This window comes from Bemisia tabaci, chromosome 10 (assembly GCF_918797505.1).
Source record: "Bemisia tabaci chromosome 10, PGI_BMITA_v3".
NCBI classification, from domain to species: Eukaryota; Metazoa; Arthropoda; class Insecta; order Hemiptera; family Aleyrodidae; genus Bemisia; species Bemisia tabaci.
The window spans coordinates 23,713,787-23,731,449 of NC_092802.1; the positions used below are offsets into that span (position 1 = coordinate 23,713,787).

Consider the following 17,663-nt stretch of genomic DNA (forward strand, 5'->3'; position numbering starts at 1 on the left):
GATCATTGAAATTGATAGACAAAGGCAGAATTCAGCAATCACATTTTAGTGGAAGTGGATGTTTACAATAATATGAGTTATTACCTAGTCTCTTGTCAAACTAATAGCAAATCACAAGAGACTTTACAGTCAATTCATTATTTTCCTCCTTGCATGGTCTGTACCAATCACCCTTTTCCACCTGTAGGATTGCTCCATTTTTCCGCTGCCCATCACTTGGTCTATCAATATCGATTATCAGCCTGCAGGTTGTGGCCATTTTGATCCAAGCATGAAATGCTTATATTGACAGGTTACTTGTCATGAAACGACGCTTGCTGTGCAGATGGTAAGATAAAACTGTACAGTTAAAAGCCCTTTGAATAATTTATGAAGCAAATGAGGGGCTGTGAAACAATACTTTTGCGACTGACACTCTCTCTTCTATTCAGTCAAGGCTTTAATTTGAGCCCTTGAGAGAACATGTCAAATGTTAAAAGCACACAAAAGGAGACAATTCTTTGGATAGAGTAAAATCGATTAGAGCATCTTGGTGACAAATTACTTTTAAAGATTATTTCGCGAAATCTGATGCGCAGTTAATGCAGGTCAACCGAAGTCTTTTTGACTGAAACTTAAAATTTGAATTAGATAACGGAACTAATGATAAATTTATGAAGTGATTCCTTGCTGGATATAATTGTGAACTTGGAATGTTGGCTGATAAAACTAAAGTTCCTGCTGAGGGAGGATTTTTGGGGAAGTTTTACCAACATCTGACTAAAAAAGGTGAGATCTACTACTTTTAATTTTCTTTCAAGTAAGTAAATTGTCTTCTAAAGCATTCCATTTTACGATCGTTAAAAATAATTCAAACTTCAATAGTTAGATTTGACCAGAACGAGCCTTACTACAAGAGACGATGCCCAATTTCCTTGTACACTTGCTAATTTGTCTGATTAAAAGAAAGGAGAAACTGCTTGACAGAAATAAAGTCATACATAATTAGATAACGAAAGAGGAAAGAAAAATCCTTCTTTATTCAATCAAAATTAGAAAATAGAATAAGATCATAATCAAGTATGTACACATAAAAGTAATTTTTAAAAAAGTACCCTCCCAAATATATACAAAATAAAAAATACTTCAAATTTAGACTGTGGGATTGGATGTATATACAAAATAGGAAAATCTTCCTAAAATTTTTAGGAGCTCCTTTCAATTTGTTCCTTTTTCTTTACAGTGGAAATGGCCGGATTTACCAATGGGCTACATAGGCTGTAGCCTAGGGCGCAACATTCTGAGGGGCGCAAAATCTTTGAGAATTTTTTTTTTTTAATTTAACAAGTCTTTTGTTACTTTTTATTTTCCAAAACCAACTTGCAAACGAAAATGTACCTCAAAACTGTTTGAAATCGTGTTTTTTTAAAAGTGAATTTGAACATTTTCTTGACACCTAACATCCTCCTTCTGACCTGGAGGGGAGGGGCTTCTAGGGGACCCCCCCCCCCCACGAGAGCGCCTACTTTTAAGGGCTACTTTTAAGTTTAGCCTAGGGCGCTAAAAATGTGAATCCGACCCTGACAGTAGAAAATGTTAAAACATTAGAGCCTTCTCAAGATTGAAGGGCTCATATTAAATTAGTCTATTTAATTTGAAAGAAACAGAAAAATATCCCATTTTCATCTTTGCCTCATTGTTAGAAAGACTACGAAAGAAAACGTTATTAAGTGAAAATGGGCCCTGAACTTATGATTACCTGTATTATGGTATCATCACAGTAAAAGAAATCAATGACCGGAGAAGAATGAGAGCAAGCTCGAAATATGTGTAGTTTGATCAGCAATTCATTTTAGATCAGCAAATGGAAATCCAAATTGATGAGAAATCATCAAAATGCAATCAAAGTTCTATACAGAATAAGACGTGGATTTTTTTTACGAACATCATGAGATCAAACTTAACAAACAACATTGATGAAACTTTCAGGAGAATGGTTTTCAGCAAGTAGTAAATCTTAGCTCATTCGCTTTTTAGGTAAAGCAAAAATCAAACCGAAAAGTACCAATGCCGTGGATTTAGACACACCACGGATCGAGGAATGGGACGATGTGGAGTACTGCCCAAAAGATTCGTTTCGCCAAGCGTCTAGTTTGTTTATCTTCCTGGGCCAATGGATGTGTCTCATACCCTTGAACCACGAGGAATTTAGATGGCTCAGTTTCCGGGTTGCTTTCTCAATTGGGGCCATCCTCTGTAACTCGGCGATGACACTCGCTAGTATATTATGGTTGCGGGACACAGGAGCCAATATTCTTAAAGGAGGTAATTCCATTCTCGTAATCTAAAAACCGATGCAGAGTAATGAGTGGCAAACATCACTGGACTTGGCCCGGTAAAATTGACCCTCTGTGTTTTAGATTTAACAAAGGGTCCAAATAGTAACGTGACACAGATTATTTCTCTAAAAAAAAACAAATTCTGCTTGGCCGACCAGCTGCTTTTCTGCAAATTTTGAACATAAATATCATTCAGATCTATTGACTGAAATTGAATCGACTGAAAAGACTGAATCGATTTACTGAAGTTTTCTTTTTCAAATGGTGAGGTCAATTTTTTGGCTACAAGGTGTCCATTGAAGAGAGAGGACGCCTTGCAATAGAGGGTGAAAAAGAAGGAGGTGGTATTGAATTCCTTCCTAAAATTGTTAAATCAACTTTTCTTAATTTCAATCCAGGCACGATCTTTTTCTTTGGAGTATCCACGATTGCCATGACTCAGTTTCTTCGCTTGTCCATGAAATGGCCAGAACTGATAAAAAAATGGGAAGTGCTAGAGACATACTACGGACATCGAAAATATTTAAGCTACAAATACAATGTGCTAACATTATCCATAATTGCTGTCACTTTTGGTGAGTATCGGTCTACCTTCACTTTTGACTTTGAGAGCTCTAGAAGTGTCATGACATTAAGGAATTACAAACTTGCACATTTTATTACCTATTTCTTTTATTTAAAGGAGCCATAATTTTAAAACCAAGCTCTATTTTTGAAATAATTAAAATTTTCTGTTTCAAATGTATGGGGTACTTTTAATTTACTTTAATTCTGTCAAAATTTTCAAAAATAACTTTCAGGCTAAATTGCATACATTTCTAAATTTTCAGTGGAGCATATCAGCTCTTTGATAACGGGCCTCATTACGGTGAAGAAAGACTCGACAGAAATTATGAAGCACTACTGTGTCACGCGATTTCCACAAGTATTTATGCACGTTGAATTCGAGGTGTGGATTGGCTTCCTCGTCCTTATGATCAACATGGTAGCGTGTCATACCTTCGCGTTTGTTGACCAGCTTGTTATAATGTTCTGCATAGGCCTCGATGAGTTTTTTGATGATTTCAACAAGAGGATAGGACAAGAGCGAAGACAGGTAACTTTGATCACAGCGTACAATACATCTTGCATAGTCAAAATTTGGACAGAAAATCAACCAAAAAAGATTATTGCATATCACACCAGAAAAAAAAACAAACTATGAACATTCAAAGAACCCATTTAAAAAAAAAAAACAATGAAGATTATGGATATTCTGTCATGATGTTTGGCAAGTAGATTGACTGAAAATAAAGCTGAACTCTTTACTAATCTGAATTTTTTTTTTATTGTTCTGTGAGACGAAATTTAAGAAATTCAACTGACATTCTGATCTGCTTTGATTTGAAATGAGGGGTTTGGAGGTCAAGGTGCATGAAAGCTGTTTTTGAAAAAATTGAGATATTATTGATTTCAAGTAAAACTAGCCTTAATGCATATTTTTAAGCATCAAAACGTCAGTTTGAACTTTCTTGCCACCAAACGGAGCCATGTAATATCGCCACTTCAAACTTGTATTTCTGAAAATAACAAAAACTGCACTTGTGCAACTTGTTCTCCACGCCCTTCAAATCAAGTATGTTTAAACAAGGATTGGTAACATCTACTAACTAGGGATGCAACATGAAAATGTGAAGGGCAAGCATGGCGATGAAGGCATACGGATGACAAAAAGTTGGCTGAAATCACTGAAAACTCAATTAAGAGTCAGAGCGAAGGGAGAGCTCTACATCTTCTTGCAGATTGTTTTCTTGCTGATGCAACGCTACCTTGAATTTTGCCAAAAGAAGTCTCTTAACTTTAATCCTAAAATCAAAATTCTTTCTTAACGCCTCCAATGGATCAGTTGCGCTTGTCATAGAATCGTGTTTTGATGCTTGATTTTTGTAGAATAGCTAAAAATAAGAAGCTCTGTCTAAACAGCAACTTTCTAAGTTCAATATTAATCGAGATATCGTTCTTTGAAAAGTCAGGTTTTTGACGTCATTCACGGCAGTAAATCAGAATATGGTATGTACTACTGCAGTGGATGATGTTATAAATCGAGTTTTTTAAGGCGCAATATCTTGGATAATATTGAACGCAGAAAGTAGCTGTTTGGACGGATCTTCTTTTTTTAAGCTAATCTACAAGAATCAAGCATCAAAACACGATTCTGTGACCAGCACAACTGACCCATTTAGTTAAACTTTCATTGAATGAGTGCGTCTAATTACATTTTAAGGAATGATATATCTCAATTGAAGTGACAACCATTGTTCCAGAAACTACAACCCAGGGAATGGAGAACATTCCGAACGGACTACACGCGTTTATGCAACCTTGTTGCCTCTGTTGATAAATGTGTTTGCCACCTCCTCTTCAGCTCATTTGCCATGCATCTATTCACTATTTGTATTGAGCTTCATCATAGCATGTTGTAAGTAAACGTACAGCCTCTTAAATCTAATAGTTGCAATGCCAATCTGTAAATGCAACACGATTAGCATTTTTGCAGCAAAATTGCACAAATAACATTGCTCCAAAGCAAAACACGCAAGCCAACAGATTCTAAAGTAACTGATAGTAGCAAAAGTGATTTCGTATTCAAGACAAGCATATTACAAAATAGGTTGTTGCTCAGCTACTTACTAGTATGATGGAGGTATTAATTTGGTTTTTGGTTTTGGTTCTTCAGACAGTGTTTGGGTCTATGGAAATTTTGAACAAAGTTTGGATTTCTTTTTTTCATTGCATTTAGTGGTAAGCTCTTACTAGATTAAAGGAATTTTACTGAAAATTGCAAAGGCTCAATCTTTTGACATCCTAACAGGTTGAGCGCAGATCGCGAGGAGCGCAGTCATATTATATTTTCATTCATTATTGCTGGAGGACAAGCCTGCGCTCTTTGCTTCTTTACAGTTAGAGTCCACGATAAGAGTAGAGAACCACTGAACATCTTGTATGCTGTCCCTTCAATATCCTACTGTCAAGAGGTAAGTGAGCACATACATGTAAAAATTTGAAATATTGTGAATTTCCTTGGGTGGTTTTCCACCCAAAGTAGCAAGCCAACTAAAAATTTTAATTCCTGTGGGAACAGCAATAATCATAGTAGCTGAAGTGAAATAGGCTCGAGTATCTACGTCTATTCCATATTTTATGACATTAGGCAAAAACTGACGGACATTAATTAAAATATCTTTATCATTTTAAATCATCATTTTCTCACCAAAAAGTGCTCATTGACAACATCTAAGAAGTCACCAAATTAAATTATTGTTCGTTATTAATCATACCGCCTGACAAGTGCGAAAAATATAACAAAAATATAACATTCGAATCTAAATTCAAATTTAAGGTAAGGAAACGTAGAGGAAAAAGGGGCATATCTTCACCTCTGATGACCGAAATGCTGGGAATGCAATCCACTCAGATTCTGACACATATTGAGGTTTGATACTTATCAAAAGGTAATCGATCTGGATTGCACATTTTGTAAAACTGAAAAAAAAAAACAAAGATAAGAAAATATAAGCTCATAATGCAGAAAAATTGGGAGAACATAAGTAAATCATTGATAATGGCTTGGAATACAAAATTGTGTTGTTAAAATTGAGGAAGGAGGTAATAATGAAGTATTTTGGAGTAAATATTGTCACTCTTCAGATGTAAGGGCATATCTCGATTTCTGCATGAGCCTTAGAAAGCATGGCTTCATATGTAAAACAGGGATCAAGTAGATATTGAGTTACGCCCTTACGTCAGAGGGGCACCGATATTTGTGACCATTCAAGGGAGCAGGGGTCTTAGTGTACCAGAGGGCAAAATACGAGCAGAAATCGATACCAAAGCATAAAGGGTTTCCATACGATTATATTGGTACAAAAAAACACCCAAAACCAACCAAACTAAAGTTATGGTGCTTTCAAGTTTACAGTTCCAAAAGAGAAATATTGACAAAAATTGGTCGAATTCAAATCTGCCACATTCAAAGCCTAAAAGTTTCAGATTACAATGCTACTGTAACCCCTCTTGGAGAGAAAAATGAACCGAATTGCTTTCAACTTATTCCTCAGGCAGGACACAATAATAAAGATTTCTGCCAGTCAACATATGATTTTTTTACTCTATTGGATAAAAATTGCTCGGCTGAAAATTTCGTCCCAATTAGATTACTAAGGTCCTTTTCCCAAAGATGGTAAAATATTTTAAAATGCCGTGTTGGACACAGTCCTTCCTACAGCGTTAAACTCTCATAAAAATAAAAATGCCGCTGCAACAAGGTAAGAGTTTTTGCTTCTATTTACCTTTATTTACTTGACTTGAAATTTGTGAAACGAAAGTTTAGAATTTTGTGACAAGACGATGCGAGTTTTTCAGGGAACTCATTACAGAACTGAACAACCTAATGTATGAATTTTTCCTCAAATTAAAGGTACGACAGCTGAGAATCTCATGTTTTTCCCTGACGATTCATGTCAACACATATCAACACTTATCAGCACATGTCATCTCTCCAATTATTGTTTTTTGATTTTTTTTTCAAAAGTGTGGCGTTGCTTTTTCGTTACAGGTGGAGATTTTTCTTCTACAAATTCTGAAAAATCATGTTGTGCTGACTGGAGGTCACTTATTTTCGATGACTAGACGCTTCTTGTTGACGGTGAGAAAAAGTTTGTTCGAAATTGTAAAAAATATTCTTCCCCCTGCATGAATAAAATACCTAGTGCAAAGTTTTCGATGAAACCGATGAATGGACTCATTCCGAAATACAACTGGACAGAGCGCCTTAACATTAGAGACAGTTAATAATAGATAGTTTAAAAATACAGCAGTAATCTACTGGATTAGAATAGGCAGGTGAAAATATAATGGTAGAGAAACAACCAGAAAAATTATCTACGTGGATAAAAAAGCTACATCTCAAATAATGCGTCTGGTGCACGTAAAGAAATTAGTTAACTGAGTACCCTCTCTGCAATTAAAATCGCACGAAAATCAGGTTGAGCACATTATTAATGTCTGAAATCTACTCATTAATGCATAATTTGTATGGTCTATATCGCGCTTTCTCAAATTTAGCTCTTCCACAGACAGTTTGACTCAGTCACTAAATATCAGGTTTGTCCAGGGAGGTACGTTAGAAAATGAGCAAACTATCTTGTAAACATGTTTCTTACTATGATTTCAAAAGTTTTGAAGCGTTTGTTTCCTTTTCATTCTTTCATGTTGCAAAAACAAACATTTTAAATCAATTAAAACCATACAGAAGATAGATGCTTAAAAATTAGAAGAGTGCTAAAAAAAACTGTCCAAGGATACAGTAAATTTGCAAAAAGCTCAATACGGATCATGCCAACTGAGCATTGAGGAGTGAATTTTGGACATTTTTTGGTGTGCTCAACATGATTTTTGAGCAATTTCAAACTTGGAAAGACTGCATTGTTGGCTACGTACAACAAACCCGTTGAAGTATGTACACATTTGTTTGCAACACTGAAGTGCTTACTGTTAGGATTTCAAATTTCTGATGGCATTTTACTTTTTCTTGAGATTACTTTAGAGCAGGATTTTGTGGCAATTTTTATGATATTTTTTTGGCATAAATAAAAAAAAGTGTTGATGTTTTTAAATGTGTACTCGACATAATCATTCTAACTCAATTCATTGTTTTCAGATTGTCGGCACTATGCTATCATACGAAGTTCTACTCCTGCAGCTAAGGATTCTTACAGCAGGAAAGGCAACTGTGGGTGATGGTTGATACCAGGAGGGGATCGTCGTTGGCTAATACCACATGAAAAAAACCCATTACCTCATGGTATTTGAATTTTTACCTCATGGTAAAACAAGAGAAATATTGGTCTACATTTAAGTGGTTGCAGAGCTCCCATCTCTTTCTAACTCCGAGGGAGAAAGATAGTTGATCTGAACTTTGCAACTCTTTTTAATGGTATTCTTCGTGCATTGTGAGTATTTTCAAAAAGTTTCATGTTAAAATGTTGTTTAATTTTTTCGAAAAAATAAAAAATGTGAAAAATTTTGTATGATCACCATAAATATTTTTCTTGTTTCAACATAAATGAACATTTTTACTCTGATTGTAGTGCTTCAACTGAACTCTTCAAAATTTTACACCTTCATTTTTATCCCTTCATCAAATTTTATGGTTTTCTTTTCCTTGGAATTCGAGAAAAATAAATCCCAGAGATCTTGACCTCACCTAAAGATTATGCATTTTTTTAAAATTTCGAATGTTTATGTAATGTTAGACTTAGGCCCTCCCCCTCTAATTCCGAACCGCATTTCTGAGCCCCTTTCTTCCAAATGCAAACTTGAGACTTTGTGAAGTTGGAGAACTTTAAGGATGGCTGTTTTGGGCGGATGCAGGAAGAGGAATTATTAGAAAAATTTTCAAAACAAAGACCTTCCAAAATAAAAACAACCTGTTCTCAACCAAAAACTGATATTCTCTAAGAATAATTAATTTCAAGATAGTAAGGGAAGCTGGCAAAATTGAATAATGAAATTAAAGAAAAACAGTGGCCAAAGAGGAAAAATAATGCCAAAATTTAAGTTAACAAAAAGTAATTTATATAAAATGCGATTTACCGAGACTGGTATCAGGATCGAGGGACGAATCGGACATTAACTTTGCGGTTGGGAATCCTATTCATTCTGACCACCATTTCGATAGGCGCTGGGTTGCCATCATCTTTTAACTCATACTTCTTCAATATCTACCGAAGAAAAAATGTATCATGAAAAATAAAAACAGCAAACGAAAATAGATTTGACTTATTGAAAGACAGGAACTTTTGAGATGGAGAAAGTAATTAAGAAATGATGCAAATGATGATACAGAAGAAAGAATATTAATAAGAATGCAATGTAATTAAAATATAGAATTTAATAAATATGATACATATTGAACTTGTTCCAAATTACACATTTATTTTAGTTTTCCTCCCATTACTTTTGAAGGATTGGATCTACAAAACTAGGTATATATGATCTAGGTTTGAGGTCTGCACATGCACCAAAAAATGACCTTTTTTTAAAGCATAGACTAATTTGACCATTTATTTGGGACATATTCACTCTTTAGCATAGCTAGGGGGTAAGGTCTATTGAGACGCTTTGACGTAAAAGATCACAGAGTCCTTGGACCCAAGCTTCTGACAATGCAAAAAGCAACATAGATTCTTTTATGTTTTTGTAATATACTACTTCTATCTCCGCCAGTATCCAGGTTGGTAGATGACAAAATTGAATGTGAACTAGATGTCAATTTAATACCAGAGAACATTATAGCTGAAATGATTAGTTGTAAAATAAAGTGGAAACGTATAAGTGAGTTTATAAAGACTATTTTAATTGTTAAAAGGAATGTATATAGAATTAGTAGCAATAAGACTGTAACAATAACCCCGGCCGATGATATACCTGTTGGTAATTCCGGCGTGTCTCGGGACGCAAACACTTAATTGAAGTAAATCTTGAATTAATATGATATGAATGATATTAAAATGATAAGACTTGTAAAGTATTTGTAAAATTATGCATTTCTGAGATACAAAAGAAAAAAAGAAAAAAAAAAATCTCCGCCAGTAAACCCGCCATTATGCTCCTTTAGTAATAAAAATAAGACTTGTAATTACCGCTTTCAGTAAGATTGTCATCTCCAGTTCTGCGAAACGTTTTCCAGGACACATCCTCGATCCAAATCCAAAGGGAAGTGAAGCAAAAGGATGACTTTTTTCAGTTTCATCTTCTTTCAACCATCTTTCTGGCCGGAATTTATGGGGATCTCTAAAATACTTCTCCGAAAGCCCCATCACTGGATGAAACGAAGTTACGAATTTCTGAGGGAAAGACGGAAAATAAAAATGAACGATTTAAAACCTAGAATAAACTTCCACAACAAAAGCATCAGAGTGGAATCTCAGTTTCTTTCTTTGAAAAAAACTAATTTAATGGTTCCTTTTGCAAAAAGTATTATACTGTATAATATGTATACTGCAGTGCGTATATAATAATTTTCACATGAAGAAATCATACTAAACCTTTAAAAAAAAAATCATAAATGCTTTCTACCTTCACATTCCTGACCAACTTTTAGATTTCTCGAAGATAATCCTTGAAAAACAGAGAATGCTTGATTTTTCGGGAAAAATTTCAATTTTGTATTTTCTTTCCATTATGGTTGCTTTAAATTGACTTTCTCTCAATTTTTGCCTGAGAATTTCTTCAACAAGTCGGGCTGTACAATCAACTACTTTTTAGGTGTGATGTACTTATATATCTTATCCACATAAAAAATAGAAACACATTGAGGTTCTGCGAAAGTAACTTACCCCAGCCGGAATAAGATATCCCCCAATGACAGCATCTGCAGGTAAGATTCTGCCATTGGCGACAGAGGTAGGTGATAGGCGAAGAGTTTCCTTTATACACGCTGTGAAAAATCGAAAATTGTCTGCTTTTGCATTTTCATAGGCTACCTCTTGACATTTCTTATTGTTTGCTAGATAGTGCAACAGCATTGTCATTGTTGTCACTGTCTAGAAATAACAATAAAGCAAGAAAGAAATAATATTCACAGCAAGGAATTTTCGATTCTAAAAAATCTGAGGCAGGCACAAGGGTGCATTAAGTTCTCAAATGTTGACCGTTCGCTTTGATCCATTATTTTTGTCTCACAATCATGTTTCTGATTTGCCTCACGGCCAAATGTCTAATTTTATGGCAAAATGTCAGATTTCATGGTGATATGTGCAATTTGCCACACTTTTTTAGTACTAAGCGAAATATAAGAAAACAATTAAGGATTTTTTAAAATTTGTCTTGTCCAAAATATGCATCACTTCATTTGCCGTGATTTTACGATCATAAGATCACACATTTTCTCCACCTTTGGACAAGAATATTAAGTTTTTGAGTTGATGTGGTTAACCAATGATTTCTATGAAAAAATGTGGTAAAATTAATGCATAAACTGAATATACATAGGGCTAAGAACTTTGATTTGTAAAAATGAGAAGAGTTTAATTCACTTGAACTTTTATTTGCTATCACATTTTTTATTCACAATAAATTCCTTTTTTAGAAATTAACGTGAAAAATCAAAGACTAGCCACACGGATTGAGATTCAGATGAGTGGCAGTGTCCCATGACATACTTTGAATAGAGGGCGACTAAGATAAGCTGGAGATATTAGTGATAAAAGTAATTTTTCAAAAAATAAAGCGATTTCTGAAAATGTTAATGCTGATGGAACACATTTAGCTTTGAAAAAACAGGGAACCATATGTCATCTTTGACTAAGGAATATGAACCACTTACAGCATCGATTGCTCCAGTGAATAATTCCATGGCTACGATAAACTGATCTTTCACAGTTAGATTTGGACAGGAAAATAGGTGCTCCATGATTGGTGAATCCTTGAGTGATCCAGACGCATGCTTTGTCCGGACAACATCAAGTTCATCTTTTAACGAGCTGGGGGTGAAATTTTACGTGAGTACAGTGTACAGAGTATGTGAGTAGTGAATGAGTACAGAAATCAATAGAGAGTTTGCATGTGGAAATTTTATTGTGTCATACAAAACTGCATGATGAGCTGAGTTTACAGTATTTTTTAAAATTGTCATATGCTATGAGAAATTGGAGTAGAATCTATTAAAAAGTGAGGAAATATACCACCTCATGATGTCATGAGGTGGCATCTCCTATTTAAACGTATGTATTTCAGCAGATAATATCATTCTGTCATCACTCTTCTAATAATGGGCCACTAAGCAGGATAGGAAATTTACCACCATAGCGCATGCTTTCTTGCCATACTTTTGCGTAAGTCAAATCTTTCCAAAATTAACTCATAATTGAGAAATAAACGTTTAGAGTTTGCATTGTAAACAGAAATTTTAAACTTACCACTCGCGCAAAAGCAAAAATCAGTGTGGGCCAAACTAGGCACTAATATCAATCTATACATAAGGCAAATAACCAGGGCTTAATTTCACACATATTTCCCTCCTCCTCTAATAAAAGGTATCTTTGATTTTTTCGAGAAAAAAGTTAGTGCGCAGGAAAATTCTTCCAAGTTAAATAAACCAAAATCAGTTTGGTGCTCGATTTGACTCGAGTAAACTCTGGTTTTGCTGTGAGCAGGAAGTGCAAACTAGACTGCATTTTGCTATTTGGAGTTACAATATCTGATTCAGTTAAGAAACAATGTATGTACCAGTAGTTTCCCTATGCATGTGAATGTTTTTACCGATGGGCCAGAAATTGTAGTTCCTGATTGCAAAATAAGTCCAATTAACAAAAACCCTTATTTTTCACTTTTAGAGTTGAATTCGGAAAGTAGTAATGCGTTCGTCGCATTATACGTATAATTCTGATTTGAAAACAAAGGCGCTTAATTTTATTAAATTGACTGGTGGTCCTTAAATAGATTTGGAAACTAAATATTTTCTCCAGCTTAGTTCACTGAGTAATTACCAATTGTGAATGAAATTTGTCCTATTTCAGACACCTGCAAGTTTGCAGCTGTGCAAACTTATATAAAATACGTCCATTTACGTCTGGAGATTTTTTTTAAAGAATAGCACTTTCATCAGAGCAGACTACCTTTTAAGAAGTGATTTTCAGGATCAAGTGGGGCTCAAGCAATGCAATGCATTGAGAGCAGAACATCATGAATTCTAATCTCTGGCTGAGAAGAAGAATTCCTCTTAATATTGTGAAAAGTATTTAGGTTGTACCTTCTTGGTTGAGAGGGAAAAAAAGAAGAGGGTCGAATATCGCAACAACCAAAATACTTTTCACCTTTTTACCTGACTTACTCTGGGCGAGGGATCAAAAAGTTAAATGAAGAGTCAGACTTGGACCGTTAAAAATCGTTCAGTTATGTGTATTGAGGAAATTACAGAATTTAGAACTACAATTATTACAAGTGATTGCTTAAGGTGAGCACAGAGAGAGTGGAATACAGAGCTTAGTTTATTAATGAATAAATCAGCACAATGGACCTGTTGCAAACTTTTGCTAGAGCGAAAATAAGAGTTGTTGCTTATAGATAATGTCTTAAAAATCACGATGAGCGCATTGGCAAACTCTGAAATGCACTCCTAACTTCACAATCTGCGTAAAAAAAAATTGCATTTTTTTAAGCTTCCCGCTTTAATAGGATACTACAGCACCAGTGTACATTTCGTTAGAGGAGTCTCATTCCATTTAATCCCTGCTAATCATGGCCGACGCTTCCGCGCGCAAGTTGAGGAGAGCACGAGGTCAATCAAGCCGGATATCTATCAATGTGAGAAAAATGTGAATGTAAACACGCAGATTGTTATCAGGTAGTTATAATCATTGTCCCGTCACATGTGTTTTGGCGGATTGGCGTCGGCTATGTTGAATATTGCGTAGTGTCCTTGGGAGCAGGGGTTGGATGGGATGAGTCCTCTAACGAAATGTTCACCTGTGCCGAGGTATCGTTTTTGAAGAAGGAAGCTCGAAAAAACGCAAATTTCTTATCAAAATTGTGAAGTAAGAAGTGCATTTCAGGCTTGGCCGGTGCGCTCATCTTTATTTTTCAGACACTTTCTATGAGTAACAAGTCTTATTTTTGCTACAGCAAAAGTTTGCAACAGGCTCATTTGCCAATATCTACTTGAAAAAATCCCACATGAGTCTTTTGATATAAGATTCCAACTTTCAAACTTTTATTGTTTTCTTCATCTCCCTCTTTAAATCTTCATTGTCATCCCCCTCAAATTAGGCTTAAAATTCCCATTTCTCGTCTTATGATTCCTTGTTGCTGAATTTAATCCAACTGTAAACTATTATCACACTTACTCATAAAATATCTGATGTGCATGCTCTATCTGCAGGTAGGGTTTTGTTTTCCAAACTTTCCAAAGAGGTGCTCCCATCAACGTTTGGTAGAGTCCGTCCAAAAAAGCTTGATTTGCATCCACAATCTTCATCGCTTCAGCTGTTGGCGAAGGTGACAGGACAGAGTACTTTATCCCTGGACAAACTACGGAAACAGCTGGAACAGGGGAAAAAATGCTCTTGATCATCAGAATATTGGTGAGCAAGACATGGGTAATTAATTTTGAGGGTGATCTCACTCGCCAACCATTCCGAGGCGCTAATTTCGTTTACTTAGGCAACACTTTAGCTGCCCTGCCACATATGTGCTTTCAGGTTTGATGCACACTGCTCCATGTGGGATCTGGGACCCAGAGAAGGGTGATCTAGGTTGCCACAGAATTTAGGAAATGAAATTTTCCTGCTTTCCGCATCACATCTTGATAAAATTTGGCAACTCTGGATAATCTAGTACATTATGGTAAAGGCAAAAAGGTAGGGACTATGAAAAAATATTTTAGAGAAGAAATTTACTTACCTTCAACACTGAATTTTGACAAATGACTACTAATATCAAACAAAGTTCGACAGGTTAAAACATTTCGCTCGATGTAGTCTACAAAATCAGAAGCAACTTCTTCCAGCAGCGATAGATATGGCTTGAGAGTAGCAGGTTTCAGAAGAGGGTTAACTGCTGGTCGAAAATGATGCCATTCTTTCCCATTGCTGAAAAAAAAGGAAAAGAAAAAAATAATTCTCAGATGATCTTCTAAAAGTGTGCATGATCTCTTTGCGGATGTCAACTACAAGAGAAAAATTCTACTTAATAAAATTGTCATCCTAAAGTAATGAAGCAGGGGCAAGGAATTTTAGTAATTGTATTGCGCAGTTTTTCGTAAATAATGTCTTCAGGGTGTTTACTAAGACAGGCTGGCCAAAAATCAGCACTTTTAACCAGCAGCTTTTTCAGTACATTCCGAGAAAATTCAGTACCTATTGAACAGAAAAATTCAGTACTTTTTCAACACATTCCGAGGAAATTCAGTACCTATTGAACAGAAGAATTCAGTACTTTTTCAGTACCTGCATTTGACAAAATTCAAAGGATTTCGAAAATTTGGAATTCTTGCTCGAATCAAGACAAAATGACATAAACATAAAATTTCATTAGTGGCTCGAAGATTAAGTGACCGCACAATCAAGATCATGTACAATCTTGTACCCAAATGCTACGCTAAGGATCAACGTGCAGGGGATTGCATGCTTTCCAGGCTTTATTAAAAACACGCATTGTATGAAGGAAAAAATTCCGGAACTTCTTGCGGGATTGCCGCATTTTTTCAGTAGTTCCAGATTCAGATTCACTTCAATTAAGTATTTGCGTCCCGAGACACGCCGGAATTACCAACAGGTCACTCTGATCAGTGTGACGATGAGATCACTCATTTTCCTAATTTTCGGCCTCCAATAATTATAGGTAGTACTGTGCATAAGGATTAAAGAAAAACAGAGCTAACCTAGGTGTAAGACCAACAGAGCCAAACTCTTTCTTCCGAAGATGATAGAGAGCCGGAAATGCAGGTCTTTGAGGATACATCCCTTCATTTCTGAACATCGTGCAGGTATTTTCAGCATCGGTTGTCACTATCATATCTTGAGGTCCCAATTTCAAACGAAAGATAGGACCATACTTTTCAGTCAAGTCTGCCACAGCTTCTGGAAGTCGTTCAAAGCTGTATGGTCCTGTAAAAATTGAGATCAGTTTGTTAAGTTTTAATAATCAGACAGGAACTTCATTAAAATGACGATTTTAAACCAATTAAGTTCTAAGTAAGGAATGAGTTAAAGTATTCTAATATTTTATGATAGGTGCTTCTGCCAGAGGGTGCAGATTCAAGAAAACCCTAGGAGGATCTAGCTTGTGATGGTTGGGTTTTTATTTTTTTTTTAATTTTGATATTTTCAATGGTTCCTCTTAATCATGTAATCACGCTTTCTATGAATTCTTTAAACCTCCATTTCAAAAATCACCGAGGACAAACTATGAATAACCGATACAACTCTTAAAACCAAACAGAATGTAACTTAACCAATGAGGCAGTCCATAAACTTAATTATAAGATATCAATAAGAACAAGTCTTTCCTCCCAACTCCCTATTAATTAACATTTGTTATAAAGAGTAATATTTTGCGTACGTTTCATCCGGGTTCATAAAATTACCTTGCTTTGTGATGATGTTCACATGATCGGTAGTGCTGGCCAGAAGTTGATTGGTAGGCGTGCAAGCTAAGGAGTCTAAAAGATTCCTCTGAGCGATTGCAATGTCAATTAAGTAATGATCGCGGATGAGTAAACAACTAAGTGTCTGCCAAGGAGTCTAGAAGGTTCCTCGATGCAAACTATTGCAATGTCGATTAAATGATCAAGAGTTATATGTAGGAATGATCGAGGATGAGGAAACAACAAAGTGTCTTTCCATTTGTGAAGCATCCCTTCAGGGAACAAAATAACGAATCATCATGGAGACAATGCTCATTGAGAGAGTAGTTCTGCTGTCCTTTGTATCTGGATAAAATTCTGTTGAGGATGTACAGTTTACAGACAAAGCAAAAAGCGCAACATGTATGTACATTTCTTGCTGTTATGAAACATTTAGACAGACCTCGGTTCGTAAAAAGATGGGCATGTCCAACAAGAGGCCAAGATGGAGGAGATGGTATATCAGTCAAAGGTTTAGTAGCCTTGGAAAAATACCTTAGAAGAATATTTGATAAACAGAGACTCATTACGAATTAGCTGTACGAAAAAAGAAAAACCACAACACACAGACATTCAGTAGAGGATGAGACTTGTCGCTGTCGCTCTGAAGGCTTTGGAGAACCTGCGATAGCATTCGTGGAGATGAAGCGAATGATATAGGAGTTCTGTTCTGTTACATATTTATAAATTCAAAATCTGATTAAATCTCCTAATAATTTATGCACTGGAGAGATGTCTACAATGCTACAAACACACCATCGAGCACTTTGCACACAAGCTGAGAGAAAAATTGTTTACAAGAAAAAAAGAAGTCAATTTTAAAACACCGGAAGGAATGAGAGGGGATATGACGATCCAAATTGGTTCAAATCATTGACGTATAATACAATCTAGACCGCGCATTACGAAATTCAAGCGAGACGATAGGCAACCCAGCAACACACAGCAAGTGTACCGGCGAGACAATGGTGGAATTCGTGGAAATGCCAGTCTTGCCAGTGCCGTTGCCTGATACGGGTACACTTAGCTCGTATATCCGGCGGTATCAACTAGGCTGAAGGCGCGTCTTTACCCCCCTAGCTGTCTTACCTTCCCCGCCTAAAGTCGGGCCCAATGCGCGGTCTAGATTGTATTATACGTCAATGGTTCAAATCGCTACATTTTCCCAGTTATTCCACTTT

The 17,663-nt window shown here is 35.8% G+C and overlaps 2 protein-coding genes across 3 annotated transcripts; one reads left to right on the forward strand and one right to left on the reverse strand.

Annotated features, from left to right (window-relative positions):
• The first annotated feature begins 2,232 nt into the window (after positions 1–2,232).
• On the forward strand, positions 2,233–8,387 carry LOC109042335 (gustatory receptor 5a for trehalose). The gene is made up of 6 exons (XM_072305359.1): positions 2,233–2,893; positions 3,149–3,414; positions 4,622–4,776; positions 5,170–5,332; positions 6,913–7,002; positions 8,017–8,387. The coding sequence occupies exons 1-6, from the start codon at positions 2,752–2,754 to the stop codon at positions 8,101–8,103; spliced, it is 903 nt and encodes a 300-aa protein (XP_072161460.1). The 5' UTR covers positions 2,233–2,751; the 3' UTR covers positions 8,104–8,387.
• LOC109042332 (probable cytochrome P450 49a1) lies at positions 5,370–17,633 on the reverse strand. 2 transcript variants are annotated; one of them, XM_019059013.2, is made up of 9 exons: positions 16,886–17,633; positions 15,739–15,964; positions 14,760–14,947; positions 14,204–14,399; positions 11,686–11,842; positions 10,697–10,903; positions 10,001–10,204; positions 8,952–9,079; positions 5,370–5,840 (listed from the first exon to the last, which is right to left on the reverse strand). In XM_019059013.2, the coding sequence occupies exons 1-8, from the start codon at positions 17,007–17,009 to the stop codon at positions 8,963–8,965; spliced, it is 1,419 nt and encodes a 472-aa protein (XP_018914558.2). In that variant the 5' UTR covers positions 17,010–17,633; the 3' UTR covers positions 5,370–5,840; positions 8,952–8,962. The 2 variants fall into 2 exon arrangements, with proteins under 2 accessions (XP_018914558.2, XP_018914559.2); XM_019059014.2 differs by lacking the exon at positions 16,886–17,633 and adding an exon at positions 16,444–16,649.
• Positions 17,634–17,663: the final 30 nt, after the last annotated feature.